At 37.7% G+C, this 17124-nt stretch overlaps 1 protein-coding gene across 3 annotated transcripts; it reads left to right on the forward strand.

Annotated features, from left to right (window-relative positions):
- Positions 1 to 290: 290 nt before the first annotated feature.
- On the forward strand, positions 291 to 2845 carry LOC131611661 (F-box/kelch-repeat protein At3g23880-like). Of its 3 annotated transcripts, none has more exons than XR_009287078.1 (3): positions 291 to 1686; positions 2281 to 2338; positions 2427 to 2845. XR_009287078.1 is itself a non-coding variant. In XM_058883584.1 (2 exons), the coding sequence occupies exons 1-2, from the start codon at positions 419 to 421 to the stop codon at positions 2467 to 2469; spliced, it is 1311 nt and encodes a 436-aa protein (XP_058739567.1). In that variant the 5' UTR covers positions 291 to 418; the 3' UTR covers positions 2470 to 2845. The 3 variants fall into 3 exon arrangements, 1 of the variants encoding a protein (XP_058739567.1); XR_009287077.1 differs by having other exon boundaries at positions 293 to 1686; positions 2278 to 2338; XM_058883584.1 differs by lacking the exon at positions 2281 to 2338.
- The last annotated feature ends 14279 nt before the right edge of the window (positions 2846 to 17124 follow it).

The following is a 17124-nucleotide window of genomic DNA, read 5'->3' on the forward strand; positions in this document are numbered from 1 at the left end:
GCGAGTGAATATTAGAGTTGGAGGAATGAAAGAGAGAAAGAGAGAAAAAAAATGAGGAGTAGTGTTTTGGGGGGAAATAAGTTTTTCAATATAGACCAATAAAAATGGAATATTTGGTGCAAGAATGAAAAAGTGAAGAGTTACTTTGTTAATTACTAAAATATCCAATTTGTAAATTATTTTTGAGAAAAGGGTATTTTAGAGAGTTTGGCCAATCTTATAATAATGGGTAGATAGTAAAGTAGATAGTAGAAGATAGTAGATAGATAGTATATTGTCTCCTAAATGAACTAAAGGCATCAAAGGCACACAGTAATAAAGGCAGCAAATCTCCTCCTAGGGTTTCAACTTCAATACTGTCTATTTCCATTTCAAGAACATCTGTGTGTTCTAACCGGCACAAACTCAATCGCCGTTCATGAATTCCTCTCCAGCGAAGTCTCCGCATTTAAACGGCGCTTCAACATCACTGTTCTTTCTCCTTGATGAACTCATCTCAGAAATTCTTTCGCGGCTTCCTGTCAAAACTCTCATGCAAATGAAATGTGTTTGTAAGTCATGGAAAACCCTAATCTCCGATACCGTTTTCGCCAAATTGCACCTTCAGCGATCGCCAAAAAACACCCACTTCTTACTGACACCAGAATGGTGTATGCCTGACGAGGATTCGGATTGCTGTGTTGTACCCTTTACCCTAACTGATTTGATAGAGAGTCCATTGCTCATCACTGGCAACTATCGATTGAGGGGTATCACCGTTTCCTATGATCCTCAGTCTCACTACCGATTGAGGAATATGGATTGCTGGACGATAGTTGGTTCATGTAATGGATTGCTTTGCTTGCTCGGTGGTTCTTGGGCTACCGAGAATAAAAAATTCTGGCTCCGTTTTTGGAACCCAGCCACGAGGACATTATCTGAAAAATTAGGTTATCTAACTGAATTTTGGAGGTTGGCATTTGGTTATGATGTTTCAGCCAACTCTTATAAGGTGGTGGCTTTCTCTTCAACCAAGGTGAAAGTTTTTAGTTTGAGTGACAATGTTTGGAAAAACATTGACTGTTTTCCAACGGTTCCATTCGGTTTTCATCCTAGTAGTCCCGGCCGTTACCCATTTATGAATAGTGGTGTTTATATAAGTAGTACTATTAACTGGTTGGCTATTCGAAATAAGTCTCAATATGATTGGAATGATATTACCATTGAGCAATTTGTGATTGTCTCGCTCAATCTTGGCACGGAGACTTACCAGGAGTTGTTGCCACCTCGGGGTTTTGTTGAAGTACCACCTGTCGAGCCATCTGTAAATGTGTTGATGGACTGTCTTTGTTTTTCTCACCGTGCCAAGGGAACTCATTTTGTTATATGGAAGATGATGGAATTTGGAGTTCGAGAGTCTTGGACTTTATTCCTCAGCATTAGTTTTCAAAGTCTTCAAATTTACGATGGCATTGATGATTGGCTGGCATATGGTTCTCAATTGTTTCTGTTTCCTTTGTATTTTTCTGACAGTAACGACACACTGATTATTGCAAGCAATCAAGAAGGTGATGGTTTTTACAACCAACAGGCAATTCTCTATAATTGGAGATATAATATAGTAGAGGAAATTACTTCAAAGCACACCGAGATATTGTGGTTTTATACCAAGGATTATGTTGAAAGCTTGGTTTCGACCTGTCCAAAGTAAGTTTCTCTTCAATGATTTAATTGTTTGGTTTTTCTTTTTGTTGTAGTTTCATGTATGATGTTTTAAAATCTTAGCTAGTGCGGGTACTCTCTTTTCAGTGGCTTAGGATTTATGTTGTTTCTTTGTTTAAATATTATTACTATTAATATTATTATGACTAGAAGTCGATCCTCCCAAAAGGAAATTTAGTAACTCTTGAATGATTTTTATTTGTTATGTCTTTTCAAACCATTTTATACAAAACTAAAGTACCAAGATGTCCTCAATTTGGGATAATGTTAAAAAGTGGTAGAGACGAGAGTGTAGTGTTAATGCCAGAAACATGTCAATGGGTTGGTGACACATATGTGACATATCTCTTGAAACTAATAACGTTTTTGTTTACTTCAAAACTTTGTTATAACTAATGAACGTATTTGTACTTGTATTATGTATTGTATAAATGTTCAAACTGGCTGAATGCATGTTTGTCATAATTGTCAACTCACCTTCCAACTTATGGTTTAGTTTTGCTTATGCCAGTTCAAGTATTTCCAATTTTTGTAAATGGGGATTAATTTATTTTTGTACTGATAATGATATTGCAGTAGTATCTAGAATCATAACTGTCCTGTCACTTGTGGTACGGGCTTGTCATCAGGCATCAAGGTTGAAACTAATTTCTTTACTTTTTATCTACATTTTGTATTTTGATGTTTCAATCTCCAGTCTAATATGGGTCTTTTTTGAATCACAGGACCACACCATCAATCAACTTCAAGCACATAAGGCATTATTGATGGTTGTTGGCTTGGTAGGAAGTAAGGAAAAAAGTATTATTGGAGCTATATTTTCTTCTGTTTTAGTGCTCATTTGGTATAAGATGTTTATGGCTCTATTGGTTCCTCTTTTGGACTACTTTGTAAGTGTCGATAGAATTTACCGCAAAATATGTTGTTTTACAATTGTACTCCTATTTGTGTAAGAGAGCCAGTGGGAAGAATTATTGTTGCTGAAACATCCAACTACTTTCTGATGATATCAACTCTGGTTTTGGCAACACAATTGTTACTATGTACATGTGATCCTCCCTAGACCCAACAATTCATTAAACCACTAGCGTTGAGACACCTTTGTTTTTCGTTGCAGGTGAATGAAATCTGAAACTTCTCTGAATATTATTGTAGTTATCTTTGGATTGTATAATAATCTGCCTAAAAGTACATTTTTAAATATTCTCATTTTAAATGAGGCTGTTTGCTATCATATTGGTGATGGTAATGTTGTTTATAATGATGAGTGTGTAAGTTTATTTATGCTTTAGGAACAATATTTGGAGATAGTAAATAGGATTGAGGTGTGTGGGAAATGGTTCATTTGGGTGATACCTGCGAATGATGAAGAGTTTTGTATAAGGCTTCAACTTCAAGAGAGGGATGGGTTTCATTGAGGTTGATATTGAAGCACCATGCACTTGGATTCGGAGTGGTTATTAGTGTTCATAAATTCGTACACCATCCTTTCGTGATTCTTTGTCACAAATCCAAGAGGTTGTACACATAGACTTCTTTTGGTAAGGGCCGTCTAGAAATGCATATTTAACACTCAGATGTATCACAGGCCAATTCCTATTAGCATCTATAATAATCACCAACCAGATTATTTTATGTCTAGCTACCGGTGCAAATACCTTAAAGTAATCTAGTTCAGGTTTCTGAAGAAAACCTTTAGCTAACTAACCTTGATTTGTGTTTTACAATTGATCCATCTAAATTCAACTTCACCTTGAAGACCGATCTGATGCTGGTGGCTTTCTTTTCCGTTGGAAGCTTAGCCAACTCCAAAGTCTTGTTTCATGGCTTTCAGCCAAACTTTCTTCTTGAGTGCTTATTTTGTATTCACAGGTTCAGAGTCTACTAACATGGCACACTGAATGACATTGCCTTCAAAGTTTATTTCAGTATTCCGTAACATGTCAAACGCTGCAAATCTTCTAAGTATTTGTCTCATTCTTTGTAGTCTTTGAACTTGTTCTGAATCTTCTATAGAACCTGGGACTGTGTTAGCTTCTAGACCTCCTCCGCAAACACTACCTTCAGAAACATGATCACCTTCAAAAGTTTGCCCCCAGAGTCTGGACCACCTTCAGAGTCTGGATCACTTCTAGAGTCTCCATCAAAGTCGCCCTCAGAGTCTCCTTCAAACTCTAATTCACCTTTAGAGGTTTGACCACCAATTTCTAGATCATCATCAGAATCTGGATCAAAATTAGATTCACCTTCAGAATTAGAATCATCTTCTGATTTTGACTATCTTCAGAATCTCATTCAGAATCAGGCTCGACTTCAGCTTCAGAATCATCTTCTGACTCTGACTCATCTTCGGAAGCTACTTCAGAATCAAACTCGACTTCAGCTTTAGAGTCATCTTCTGATTCTGACTCATAATCAGAGTCTCATTCAATATCAGAAATCGTCAATCACACAGGTTCATCATCATATTCATAACGAACTTATAGCTTATTTTACTAGCTTATAGTTTATTTTTCAGACGCTATTTCAAATAACGTTTTAGCTTATGTCTTATAACTTATTATTTTTTCTTCCTTTTTTATCCTTATTATTTTAATTAAAATTCATTTTTAACCCTTATAATTTATTTTAATTTAAAATTAAATAATTATATATTAAATATCTTTTATGTCATTTTACATTTATAAGTTAATTGAACCGCTAATTTTACCAAACACTTCAATGAGCTTATAAGCTATCAGTCTCAACCATCCGTTATAAATTATAAGTCATCAGTCATCAGCCATCAGTCATAAGCTATAAGCTATCAACTAGCTTATCAGTCAACCGCTATTTTTACCAAACAGACCCTAAATTTTATGTCACATTTACAAACATTTTTTATCTTCTAATTATATCTTTTAATTAATACTACTAATAAGAAACTCGTGCTATCGCACGGGTCTAGTCTGAGTTCACATCACATGACTACCAAACTATCATTTGTAAAGTTTGAATTCATTCTTCAATTGGCTAACATTGACATAGTTACAAATATATACTAATAATTCACACCAACTTCTTAGCATTGATTCACACTTATAATAAATCGTACAGCTGATTCTCTAACTTCAATTATATTACAATAGCAAGAGAAATATTTAAAAGATTGACATTAAAATAAACAGCCTACAGTTGGTATCACATTGATAGAGCTATGTTTGCTCTGCAAATTCATAGCATAGAGAAGATGATATATTCAACTGAATTCTGTTATTCTGTTACAATGCATCAAGTCTTACAAGCTACAATACTATCCACATATTTACAAGCTAACAACAGAGATGGATAAGGTAAGAGTAAAGCCTATAGGCAAAGGCCCAATAACAAGTGTGGGTCGTCCCAATACAGAATAATACTCTAATACTCCCCCTCAAGATCAAAGAGGTAACAATGGTACAACTTTGAGCTTGCTTTGAAGGCTTGTGAAGGCAGCAGTTGGCAAAGGTTTGGTCATGATGTCTGCAAGTTGAGCAGAGGCAGGCACATGTTGAATCTTCAGTTTGTTGGCTGCCACTCATTCCCTTACAAAATGAATGTCCAACTCTATATGTTTGGTGCGTGCATGAAGTACAGGATTATGGCTCAGCATCACTGCACTAAGGTTATCACAGAGAAGAGTGGGAGCTAAGCATGATACCTTCAATTCTACAAGTAAAGATTGGAGCCAGAGTAACTCAGAGGTAGTATGTGCTAAAGCTCTGTACTCCGCTTCAGCACTCGATCTGGCCACCAATGATTGTTTCTTGGAGCTCCAGGATATGATATTAGGGCCTACAAAGATACAAGAGCCAGAAGTTATCTCCTATCATCAGGGTCATTAGCCCAATCAGAATAACTATAAGCTCTAATGGAGAGAGCTTGATTGACCACTGCAGGAGCTAGCATAAGACCCAAGGTTGCAGTGCCACTTAGATACCTTAATATTCTTTTAACCATGCTCCAATGAGTATCCAGAGGATTGGCCATAAACTGACAAGCCTTATTCACACTATAGGCTATGTCAGGCCTGGTAAGTGTGATATATTGTAGAGCCCCTACAATAGATTTGTACAATTGAGGATCTGCCATGACATTAGTTCCAAATTTACTTGGCTTGCAATGACTGAACATGGGTGATGCAACCCCATTTGCTTCTTCCATGTTAGCTCTGCTGAGGAGATCTCTGATATACTTTCTTTGAGTAAGTATAAGAGAGCCATTGGATTGGTATTTCACTTCAAGTCCAAGAAAATATTCTGGTTTACCTAGCTGTTTCAGAGCTAACTCATGATGAAGCTTGGAGATCACTTTGTGAATTAGATCATTTGAGGAACCTATGACAAGGATGTCATCAACATAGACTAGGGCATATAAGGTAATGCCCTGATGACTGTATATAAACAGAGAATGGTCACACTTGCTAGCTACAAAACCAAATTGGAAGAGAGTTTTGTAAAGTTTGTCATACCAGGACCTTGGAGCCTGTTTTAGGCCATAAAGAGCTCTATTGAGTTTGCACACCAGCTTTTTATTTTCATTTACAAAACCTGGTGGTTGAGTCATGTAAACCTCCTCTTCAAGAGACCCATTCAGAAAAGCATTGTTAATGTCAATCTGCTCAATATGCCACTTATGTGTGAGAGCCAATGTAAGTAAGATTTTGATGGTGGCAGGTTTAATCAGTGGAGCAAAAGTTTCATTGTAGTCAAAGCCATACTGCTGATTGAAGCCTTTGGCTACCAATCTGGCCTTGTACTTGTTAAGAGAGCCATCAGAATTTTCTTTTATTCTAAAAACCCACTTGCATCCTATAGCTTTTCTATGTGCAGGGAGTGAGGTAAGTGTCCAACTATTCTTATGAATGAGAGCTTGGTATTCCTGCTGCATAGCTTCAAACCACTTAGGATGAGCCAAGGCTTGTTTGACAGTGGTAGGCTCAGTATGAGCTAAGAAAGCCTTAGGCTTTAAATTCCCTATTTTGCCCCTGGTGACCATGGGGTGACTATTTGTTATGAGATTAGGATGTGTTACTGAGTTTGAATTCAGAGTAGCTAATGGTGGCTTTATAGATGTAGGAGTATCAGAATTATGCAAGTAGGTAGAGTTAGCTAGTGGAACTCCCTCAGATTGAGTGGTATTTTGAGCAGAAGTGACATCCAAGAAGTTTGTGTTGGGACTATTAGGTGAAGCTTGGTGGATAATAGCAGGACTGTCAGACTGGATGAAAGGGACTTGACCTTGTGTGGTCTCAGGCTGCAGTCTGCTAGCAGAGTTTTGAATGGGACTTGGCTGAGCAACCTGTGACTTGTTAGGTGACATGTGATGTGTACCATTGACTCTAGGTAGGGATAATCTAGATGAAGAGATAGGGTAAACAGATGTAGTATTGTTTTCCTCATGAGAATTATTTGTGACAGCCTGAAATGGGAATTTAGTCTCATCAAAAACAACATCTTTAGAGATGTAAATCTTTCCTTCACTGCTAAGGCATTTGTGTCCTTTATGCTGTGGAGAAATGCCTAGATATATGCAACCAGAGCTTCTAAGTTGTAGTTTGTTCTTATTGAATGGTCTAAGATGAGGATAGCAGATACATCCAAATGTTCTGAGTGACTTATAGTCTGGTAAAGATCTGAAAAGAGCATTAAATGGTGAAGAAAAGGTTGGAAAAGTAGAAGTTGGTACTCTATTCAAGAGATACACAGCATGTGTAAAGCTATGGTCCCAAAACTCCATAGGCATATTAGCATGGGCTAATAGTGTTAAACCCATTTCAACTATGCTCCTATGCTTTCTCTCCACTGAACCATTTTGGTGTGAAGTGTGTGGACATGTCAGCCTGTGTATGATACAAAGTTCATTCAGGTATTTTGTAAGTGGTCTAAACTCTCCCCCATAATCAGATTGGACAACCTTGACATTAGTATGAAACTGAGTCTTAACATATGCTAGGAACTGTTTAAAGAGACTTGTGGCTTCAGATTTGTGTGTTAAGAAGTAGATCCAAGTGTACTTGGTATATGTATCAACTATAGCCATATAGTAAGAGAAACCTAGACTTGAGGGATTAGGTGAAGGGCCCCATAGGTCAATATGAATAAGGTCAAAAGCATTTGAATATACAGTATTAGAAAGTGGGGCATGTAATCTATGAGATTTTCCAATACTACAAGATCTACAAAGCTCAGTACTTTCTTTATTAGGAATTGCAAGATTACAGAGTTTCAATATTGACTTGAGATGTACAGTATTGATGTGACCTAATCTATTATGCCAAAGAGAAAATTGATTAGAACAAGTACTAGAAAATACAGAAATCTGAGCATTTGGTAACAACCCTAGATTGTTGACATTTGAGGACTTCAATGGCTGAGGTGAGAAACAATAGAGACCACTAGTATCCAAGAAACCTTCTAAGAGAATCTCCTTAGATACCTGAGATTTGACAAAGCATTTGTTAGCATGAAATTCAAAGAAAGCATTATTATCTCTAGCAAATTTGGACACTGACAACAAATTTCTAGTAATGTTTGGCACATGTAATAAGTGATTCAGTGATAGAGGTGTGTGAGGATGCAAAGTGGATTGAATTTTAGCTAATCCTACACTATTGATCTTAAGGCTCTGCCCATTTCCCACTAGAACCTGATTAGTGCCTTTGTATTCATGAGAGTTCTGCAAGCAACTAATATAAGGTGTTAAGTGGTGAGATGCACCTGAATTGGCAAACCAAGCTTGAGACTTTAGATGTGATGGAAATTCAAGATCTCCTTGGTGTGTTAGAAAGGCTGAAGCTTGGATAGTGGCAGATTCTTGCTCTTTCTTGTCACCTTTAGCAGACTCAGAAGTTGAATTTGATGCTTGATTCTTTGAGGGGACAGGTTCAAAATTTTCATCATACCTGTGCCAGCAATCCATAGCTGCATGACCATACTTACCACAGAGTTGACATGTTGGTCTGCTTCCTGAAGGATAAGTTGACCTGGCTCTGCCACGACTCCTTCCTCTGAAATTACCTCTGCCTCTCTGATGCTGAGGACCACCTCTGGTGGGTTTGTTGGTGAAAGTTTCATCAGTGTGAGCAATGTTTGCTGTAGCATTCACCAGTGAAAGCTCTTGCCGATACTTATCCAGTTGTGCTTCTTGAACATATAGCAAGGCTTCAATCTCATACAGGGTAGGTGGTTCAAGCTTCCCATACACCATCATGATGAACGGATTGTACTCCTCCGATAAACCTTGCAGAATGGCATCAATCTGATTACGTTCAGTGATTGGTTCATCTACAACAAGAAGCGCATCAGCTATTGCTCGAATGCGAAGCACAAACTCAGAAATGGATCGATTTGCTTTCTTCGTGACTTTCAGCTCAGCACGAAGTTGATGTACTCTCGCCTTTATCACTGCAGTGAAATACTTGTGTATCTGCTCCCAAATTTGATATGAGTGCTTGCAAGATAGAACGCGTGGCAAGACGGACTCAGATCGTGGATAATAGCCAAGTGAAAATAGCTTGATCTTGGACAATCCAAGATTCGTATTCTTCAGATCGAATCTGAGCTAATCGATCCTCTTCAGTCTTGAACATTTGGGGAATTTGAGGGTTAACCACAAAGCGATGAAGTTTGTGTGCTATGATAATTCCTTCAATCTGTTGATTCCAAAGAAGGAAGTTCTTTTCTTGCAGTTTGATAGAGAGTTTGGGGCCAAAGACGACGTGATTGGAGGCGGTGGTGAACGGCGAAGACATGGTGATGGTCGGTGGTGATCTTGAACCAGGGTGTTCTTGGGATGCATCCATGGCTGACACTTCTCTGAAGTGATGTAACGATATCTTGAACAGAATTTTGAGCACTTCTCTAAGCGAGAGAAGACGAGCTTCTGAAGATGGATAAGAAGCGAAGGATTGAGAACCGTGAGCAGCGGAAGACTAGATCGGAACGGCGGAGAGTGATACCATGATAGAGCTATGTTCTGCAAATTCATAGCATAGAGAAGATGATATATTCAACTGAATTCTGTTATTCTGTTACAATGCATCAAGTCTTACAAGCTACAATACTATCCACATATATACAAGCTAACAACAGAGATGGATAAGGTAAGAGTAAAGCCTATAGGCAAAGGCCTAATAACAAGTGTGGGCCAGCCCAATACAGAATAATACTCTAATACACATAAATACATTTACATCTGCTCGTGAATCCAGATGAGTTAACAAAACCAAGTTGAATCCCGATGAGTTAATTTTGAAACTACATATTTGAATAAAATTATTTTTCCAATTCAAATCATATTAATTTTTAGATATTAGTCAATTTTTCAAAACCTAAAATTTATAACAGCTTCCTGTAACACCCATTTTCTAACCCCAAATATATCATACAATCACACAGAGTAATCATGCATAAGGAAAAGGGAGTCACATGTTATTTTCATCACAATGAAAACCTAAAGCAAAACATCCAACATTCTTAATATGCAAAGATCATATTTGTAACACAATGTAAATCTCATGCTTTCATACATTATGCATAAACGCTTGCGGAAAACAATAGAATTGCTATTAAAATTTCAATGAATATATCCCATACTATATTCATCTACCAATATCGAATTAACATTTAAATCCACAATCTTGGCCACATAGCCTCAAACAACATATCCGGAATCTCAAACAAATACATCCGAATATCCAACAAAACATAGGAAATAGCAATATCCAAACATAAGCATAAGTCTAAATAAAATCCCCCCAAGTGTTACATAATCAGAGCATATGACTCGCTACCTAATCCAATAACAAACTCAGGAGCTCCTCGGCTAAATCCTCGGACAAGCTACTACTCGTCGGAACCTGCACGTTATCAACGAAGGATAACATTCAAACAGAAGGGTGAGAATTCAAATTCTAAATAGAAAATATAATAATGGGAAATGCAACATAAGTAAGCATACATTTCGAGAATTCATCACTCTTCACAAAACATGTATTTATCTCCAATATAAAGTTAACATGTTCAACTCAATTAATCATCACCATTAGTTTACAACCTCATATATTGCCAATTTACATATATACACATATATCACTCATACATATATATTTCATATTTCACATCAAATATGTATCAATCACGTATATCTCATTCTCATCACATGCTGTAATTCATATCAAATGATTCATCATTCCACATATATGCATATCAATCAAATTCGCATCCACACATTCATACCACATAATCACACATAACAACATTTCACACCGACACGTGCGACTCAAGTGTGACTCTATGCGATATGCATGTGGATCCCTCCGTTATCATTTCCGGTCATGCCGATTGTCATTCTCTCTAGACTAGATAACCACCTCAAAGCCCCATACTCGTTAAGCTTTCAAACCCCGTACTCGTTAGGTTTGGGACAAGTAAATAACCTTCGCGAGATTACCCAACATTGCCACTTTCAAAGACTCATGCTTGTGTACGTGTGCAACAAAACAAGACTCATGCATTTAAGACGATCTCTCTATCTCTTAAACTACACAATCACATCTTTCCAACCTTGCACAACATTACACAACATGCAATTCAATCCAATCTCAACACAATTATCATTTAGCATTCCATTACATAATACATTCAATTACACCTCACACATGTTATTTAATCAATTAATAACACATATCGAACATATAGAAGTAATAGGTATGCAAGCCAAGTCTTAAACAAACAAGAAAATATTTTTGAATATAGTTCGCGCCGTCAACCCTTGGTCGCGCCGCGAAGTAACAGACAGAAACAAGGTATCTCAAAAATGCATTCAGTTCGCGCCGCATCCACATGTGCGCGCCGCGAAGTACAAGGCAGAACCAAATCATTTCAGAATTCATTCAGTTCGCGCCGCCACCTCTCGTTCGCGTCGCGAACACAGCGAAAAATGATTTTTCTGTGTAAACTCAGCACAGTTCCCTCTTTTTCATTTCATTACTCAATTCACAGTTCAGTTCATTATTTGCACACGAATTTCACATACATAATATACACATAACCCATATGTATCCTTAGATTCATCAAAGTTTCATTAATCATGCAAATCCATGCATTTCACCCAAATCCCAAAGTTAGGTTTTTACATTCTTTTCATCCAACATGTTATAAATCAAAACCCACCCATAGAATCAAGTAAAGAATCATGAATTACATGTTATTTCTACCCATTCCAAGCATAAACAACATCAAACAACACAAATCTCATGGATTATGAAAATACCCAAAGTGAAATCCCATGTTTTAATACATACAACATTACCCAATCATAGATTCTACAAGAATTTGTATTCAAACCCTTACCTCTTGAATTTCTCCTTCTAACTTCAAGAATCTACAATCCTCTCCTCTTCTCTCTTCTACTCTTTTGCCTCTTTTCTCTTCTCTACTTTTCTTTCTATCTTTCTATCTAATTTAGGTTAACTCATAAAATTCTCTCCTAACTCTCATTATCTCATTGGGCTTAACCCACCTAATACTCTTTCTCACTCAACTAAGCCCATTTAACTAATTTCAAATAAAATTCTACCATTTATTAATTAGCTAAATAACATATTGTCACCCAATTAAATAATTATCGCGCAAACAATAATTAAATAAAACACATAAACAATTATCAATTATCAAATAATCCTAATTAATTAAATCTAATAAAAATAGGATGTTACAACTCTCCCCCACTTAAAAGATTTTCGGCCTCGAAAATTACCTCAAACAAACAACTCCGGATACGATTCCTTCATCTTATCCTCGAGTTCCCAAGTGATATTACCATCGGCCACTCCACCCCATATCACTTTCACCAAAGCAATCTCTTTACCACGAAGCTTCTTCACCTCTCGATCTTCAATTCGCATAGGTGATGTATCAACCGTCAAATTATCCCTCACTTGAACATCATCTAATTGAACAACATGCGATGGATCCGAAATATACCTCCTCAATTGAGACACATGGAACACATCGTGAAGATTAGAAAGAGACGGTGGCAATGCAATCCGATATGCCACTTCACCTACCCTCTCCGAAATCTGATAAGGACCAATGAAACGCGGCGTCAACTTACGCGACTTCAATGCTCTACCAACACCCGTTATTGGCGTAACTCGAAGAAACACATGATCATCCTTCTCGAACTCAAGAGCCTTCCTCCTCTTATCATGGTAACTCTTCTGACGACTTTGAGAAGCATTCATCTTCTCTTGAATCATCTTAATCTTATCCGTAGTCTCTTGAATTAACTCGGGTCCAACCACAACACTCTCCCCCGATTCATACCAACACAAAGGAGTCCTACACCTTCTACCATAAAGAGCCTCAAAAGGTGCCATTCCAATACTCGAATCATCAACATAGACATATGCAATGATTTCCTACTCAATGCATCGGCTACAACATTCGCTTTTCCAGGATGGTAGTTCAAACTAAAGTCATAATCCTTCAAGAATTCCAACCATCTTCGTTGCCTCATATTCAACTCTTTCTGATCAAACAAATACTTTAAACTCTTGTGATCACTGAAAACGTCAAACCTTGATCCAAACAAATAATGCCTCCAAAGTTTCAACACAAACACAACGGCGGCCAACTCTAAATCATGTGTCGGATAATTCCTCTCATGAACTTTAAGTTGCCTTGAAGCATAAGCTACCACTTGCCCTTTTTGCATCAAAACGCCTCCCAAACCCAATAATGAAGCATCACAATACACCACAAACGGTTCAAACGGATCTGGCAAAATCAAAATAGGAGCAGAAGCCAATCTTCTCTTAAGCTCTTGAAAATTCGATTCACATTGCGAAGTCCAAATGAAAGCTTGTCCTTTCCTAGTCAACAACGTCAACGGCAAAGATAACTTAGAAAATCCTTCAATGAACTTCCTATAATAACCAGCCAAACCAAGAAAACTTCTAATCTCTGAAACAGACTTAGGAGCTTCCCAATGAGATATAGCTTCAATCTTCGACGGGTCAACAGAAATACCTCCACTAGAGATCACATGGCCAAGAAAACTCACTTCCTTTAACCAAAATTCACACTTCGAAAGCTTAGCAAACAACCTTTTCTCCTTCAACACCGATAACACAATCCTCAAATGCTCAGCATGATCATCTTCATCCTTGGAGTAGATCAAAATATCGTCAATGAACACAACCACAAACTTATCCAGATAATCATGAAAAATCCTATTCATATACTCCATGAATACACCAGGTGCATTGGTCACACCAAACGGCATAACAGAATACTCATAGTGACCATACCTCGTCCTAAAAGCAGTCTTCTGAATATCCTCCGCCTTCACACGAATTTGATGATACCCAGACCTCAAATCAATCTTGCTAAACACACAAGCTCCAACCAACTGATCCATCAAATCATCAATCCTTGGAAGTGGATACTTGTTCTTAATTGTCACTTTGTTCAATTGCCTATTATCAACACAAAGCCTCATAGAACCTTCCTTCTTCTTAACCAACAAAACAGGTGCACCCCATGGCGATACACTAGGACGAATAAACTTCTTCTCCAACAAATCCTCAAGTTGACTCTTCAACTCTTTCAACTCAGAAGCAGACATCCTATATGGAGCCATCGATACAGGACTAGTTCCAGGAACTAAATCAATCGAAAACTCAACTTCACGTTCAGGCGGTAAATCACTTACATCCTCAGGGAATACCTCCGCAAAATCACAAACTATTGGAAATTCCTTAATAGTTCTCTTCTCATGCACATCTAAGGTTGCCAATAACATAAACAATTCAGCCCCATCTTGAACAGATTCACCAACTTGCTTTGCAGACAAAAACAAATCTTCCTTAACACCAATCTCAGGAAAAATGATAGTCTTATCAAAACAATTGATATACACACGATTAAATTCTAACCAATTCATACCCAAAATCACATCAAGTTGCTCTAACGGAAGACAGACCAAATCAATCCCAAAATTTCTACCAAAAATACTCAAAGAACAATTCAAACACACAAAAGAAGTAGAAACAGAACCCATAGCAGGTGTATCAATAACCATACTCCTACGCATATCTGATAACACAAGGTTCAATCTCCTAGCACAATCCAAAGAAATGAAAGAATGTGTCGCACTGGTATCAATAATAGCAATCAAAGGTGTACCATTAATGAAGCACGTACCTTGGATTAGCCTATCATCGGTAGAAGCCTCCGCACCAGACAATGCAAACACTTTCCCTTTCGCTTGTTCCTTCTTTGGCTTATCACATTTGGTGCTAATGTGACCTTGCTCTCCACAATTGTAGCAAGTCACCTTCGAACCACCTCTACACTCGTTTGCTTTGTGACCACTCTTGCCACACTTGAAACATGTTACCTCGACTTTGGGACAATTAACAGCGCGATGTCCCTCAACTCCACATTTAAAACACTTAATCGGAGCACTAGATCCTCCCCCACTTGGCTTTCCGCCAAAACCAGCTTTCTTCTTATTGTCGTATGGTTTTCCACGGAATTGACCTTTCTTGTCATTCATCGCCTTGTAGTGAGAAGCACTCTCCCTACTATCCTCATCATAAATCCGACTCTTATTGATCAACTCAGCAAAACGGGTAATCTATTGATAACCAATCGCCTTCTTGATATCCGGTCTCAAACCATTGACAAACTTCAAACACTTTGACCTCTCCGCATTCATAGTATTGTAGTGAGGACAATACTTGATAAGCTCTTGAAATCTAGCAGAATACTCCGCCACGGTACCATTTCCTTGCTTCAACTCAAGGAATTCCACTTCTTTCTTTCCACGGCAATCTTCCGGAAAATAGTTTTCCAAAAATGCATCGCGGAAACGATCCCAAGTAACTTGAATACCTTCCTCATCAAATCTTTGAGCCATATTGCCCCACCAATCCTCAGCTTCCTTTTCCAGCATGTGAGTACCAAACTGCACTTTCTGAGCATCGGTACAATTCATGACTCGAAAAATCTTCTCAATCGCCTTCAACCAAGCTTGAGCTTTATCCGGTTCATGCTCACCCTCAAAGATAGGAGGATTGTTCCTCTGGAACTTCCCTAAAGCACGGTACTCATCATCATCACCATTCCGATTTCCAGCATTAGCTTGAGGCATTTGGCCAAGAGATCCAGCCAACATCCTCAATGCATCAGCAATGGCATCATCATTCCTTCCAGCCACCATCGTCCTACGACAACCAACAACCCAAAACAAACAAAACAGTATCGATCGTGTCAGATACACAAATCTAATACAACGGAATTAAAGACATTAACGACTCTGACCAACTGGTCGACCATGCTCTGATACCACTAATGTAACACCCCTTTTCTAACCCCAAATATATCATACAATCACACAGAGTAATCATGCATAAGGAAAAGGGAGTCACATGTTATTTTCATCACAATGAAAACCTAAAGCAAAACATCCAACATTCTTAATATGCAAAGATCATATTTGTAACACAATGTAAATCTCATGCTTTCATACATTATGCATAAACGCTTGCGGAAAACAATAGAATTGCTATTAAAATTTCAATGAATATATCTCATACTATATTCATCTACCAATATCGAATTAACATTTAAATCCACAATCTTGGCCACATAGCCTCAAACAACATATCCGGAATCTCAAACAAATACATCCGAATATCCAACAAAACATAAGAAATAGCAATATCCAAACATAAGCATAAGTCTAAATAAAATCCCCCCAAGTGTTACATAATCAGAGCATATGACTCGCTACCTAATCCAATAACAAACTCAGGAGCTCCTCGGCTAAATCCTCGGACAAGCTACTACTCGTCGGAACCTGCACGTTATCAACGAAGGATAACATTCAAACAGAAGGGTGAGAATTCAAATTCTAAATAGAAAATATAATAATGGGAAATGCAACATAAGTAAGCATACATTTCGAGAATTCATCACTCTTCACAAAACATGTATTTATCTCCAATATAAAGTTAACATGTTCAACTCAATTAATCATCACCATTAGTTTACAACCTCATATATTGCCAATTTACATATATACACATATATCACTCATACATATATATTTCATATTTCACATCAAATATGTATCAATCACGTATATCTCATTCTCATCACATGCTGTAATTCATATCAAATGATTCATCATTCCACATATATGCATATCAATCAAATTCGCATCCACACATTCATACCACATAATCACACATAACAACATTTCACACCGACACGTGCGACTCAAGTGTGACTCTATGCGATATGCATGTGGATCCCTCCGTTATCATTTCCGGTCATGCCGATTGTCATTCTCTCTAGACTAGATAACCACCTCAAAGCCCCATACTCGTTA

This window comes from Vicia villosa, linkage group LG6 (assembly GCF_029867415.1).
Source record: "Vicia villosa cultivar HV-30 ecotype Madison, WI linkage group LG6, Vvil1.0, whole genome shotgun sequence".
NCBI classification, from domain to species: Eukaryota; Viridiplantae; Streptophyta; class Magnoliopsida; order Fabales; family Fabaceae; genus Vicia; species Vicia villosa.

Excerpts from the sequence above, each read along its gene's own strand:
- LOC131611661 (XM_058883584.1), top strand. The coding sequence starts at position 419 with ATGAATTCCTCTCCAGCGAAGTCTCCGCATTTAAACGGCGCTTCAACA. Across the intron at positions 1,687-2,426 it reads TTGGTTTCGACCTGTCCAAA|GACCACACCATCAATCAACT; the intron begins GTAAGTTTCTCT and ends TTTGAATCACAG.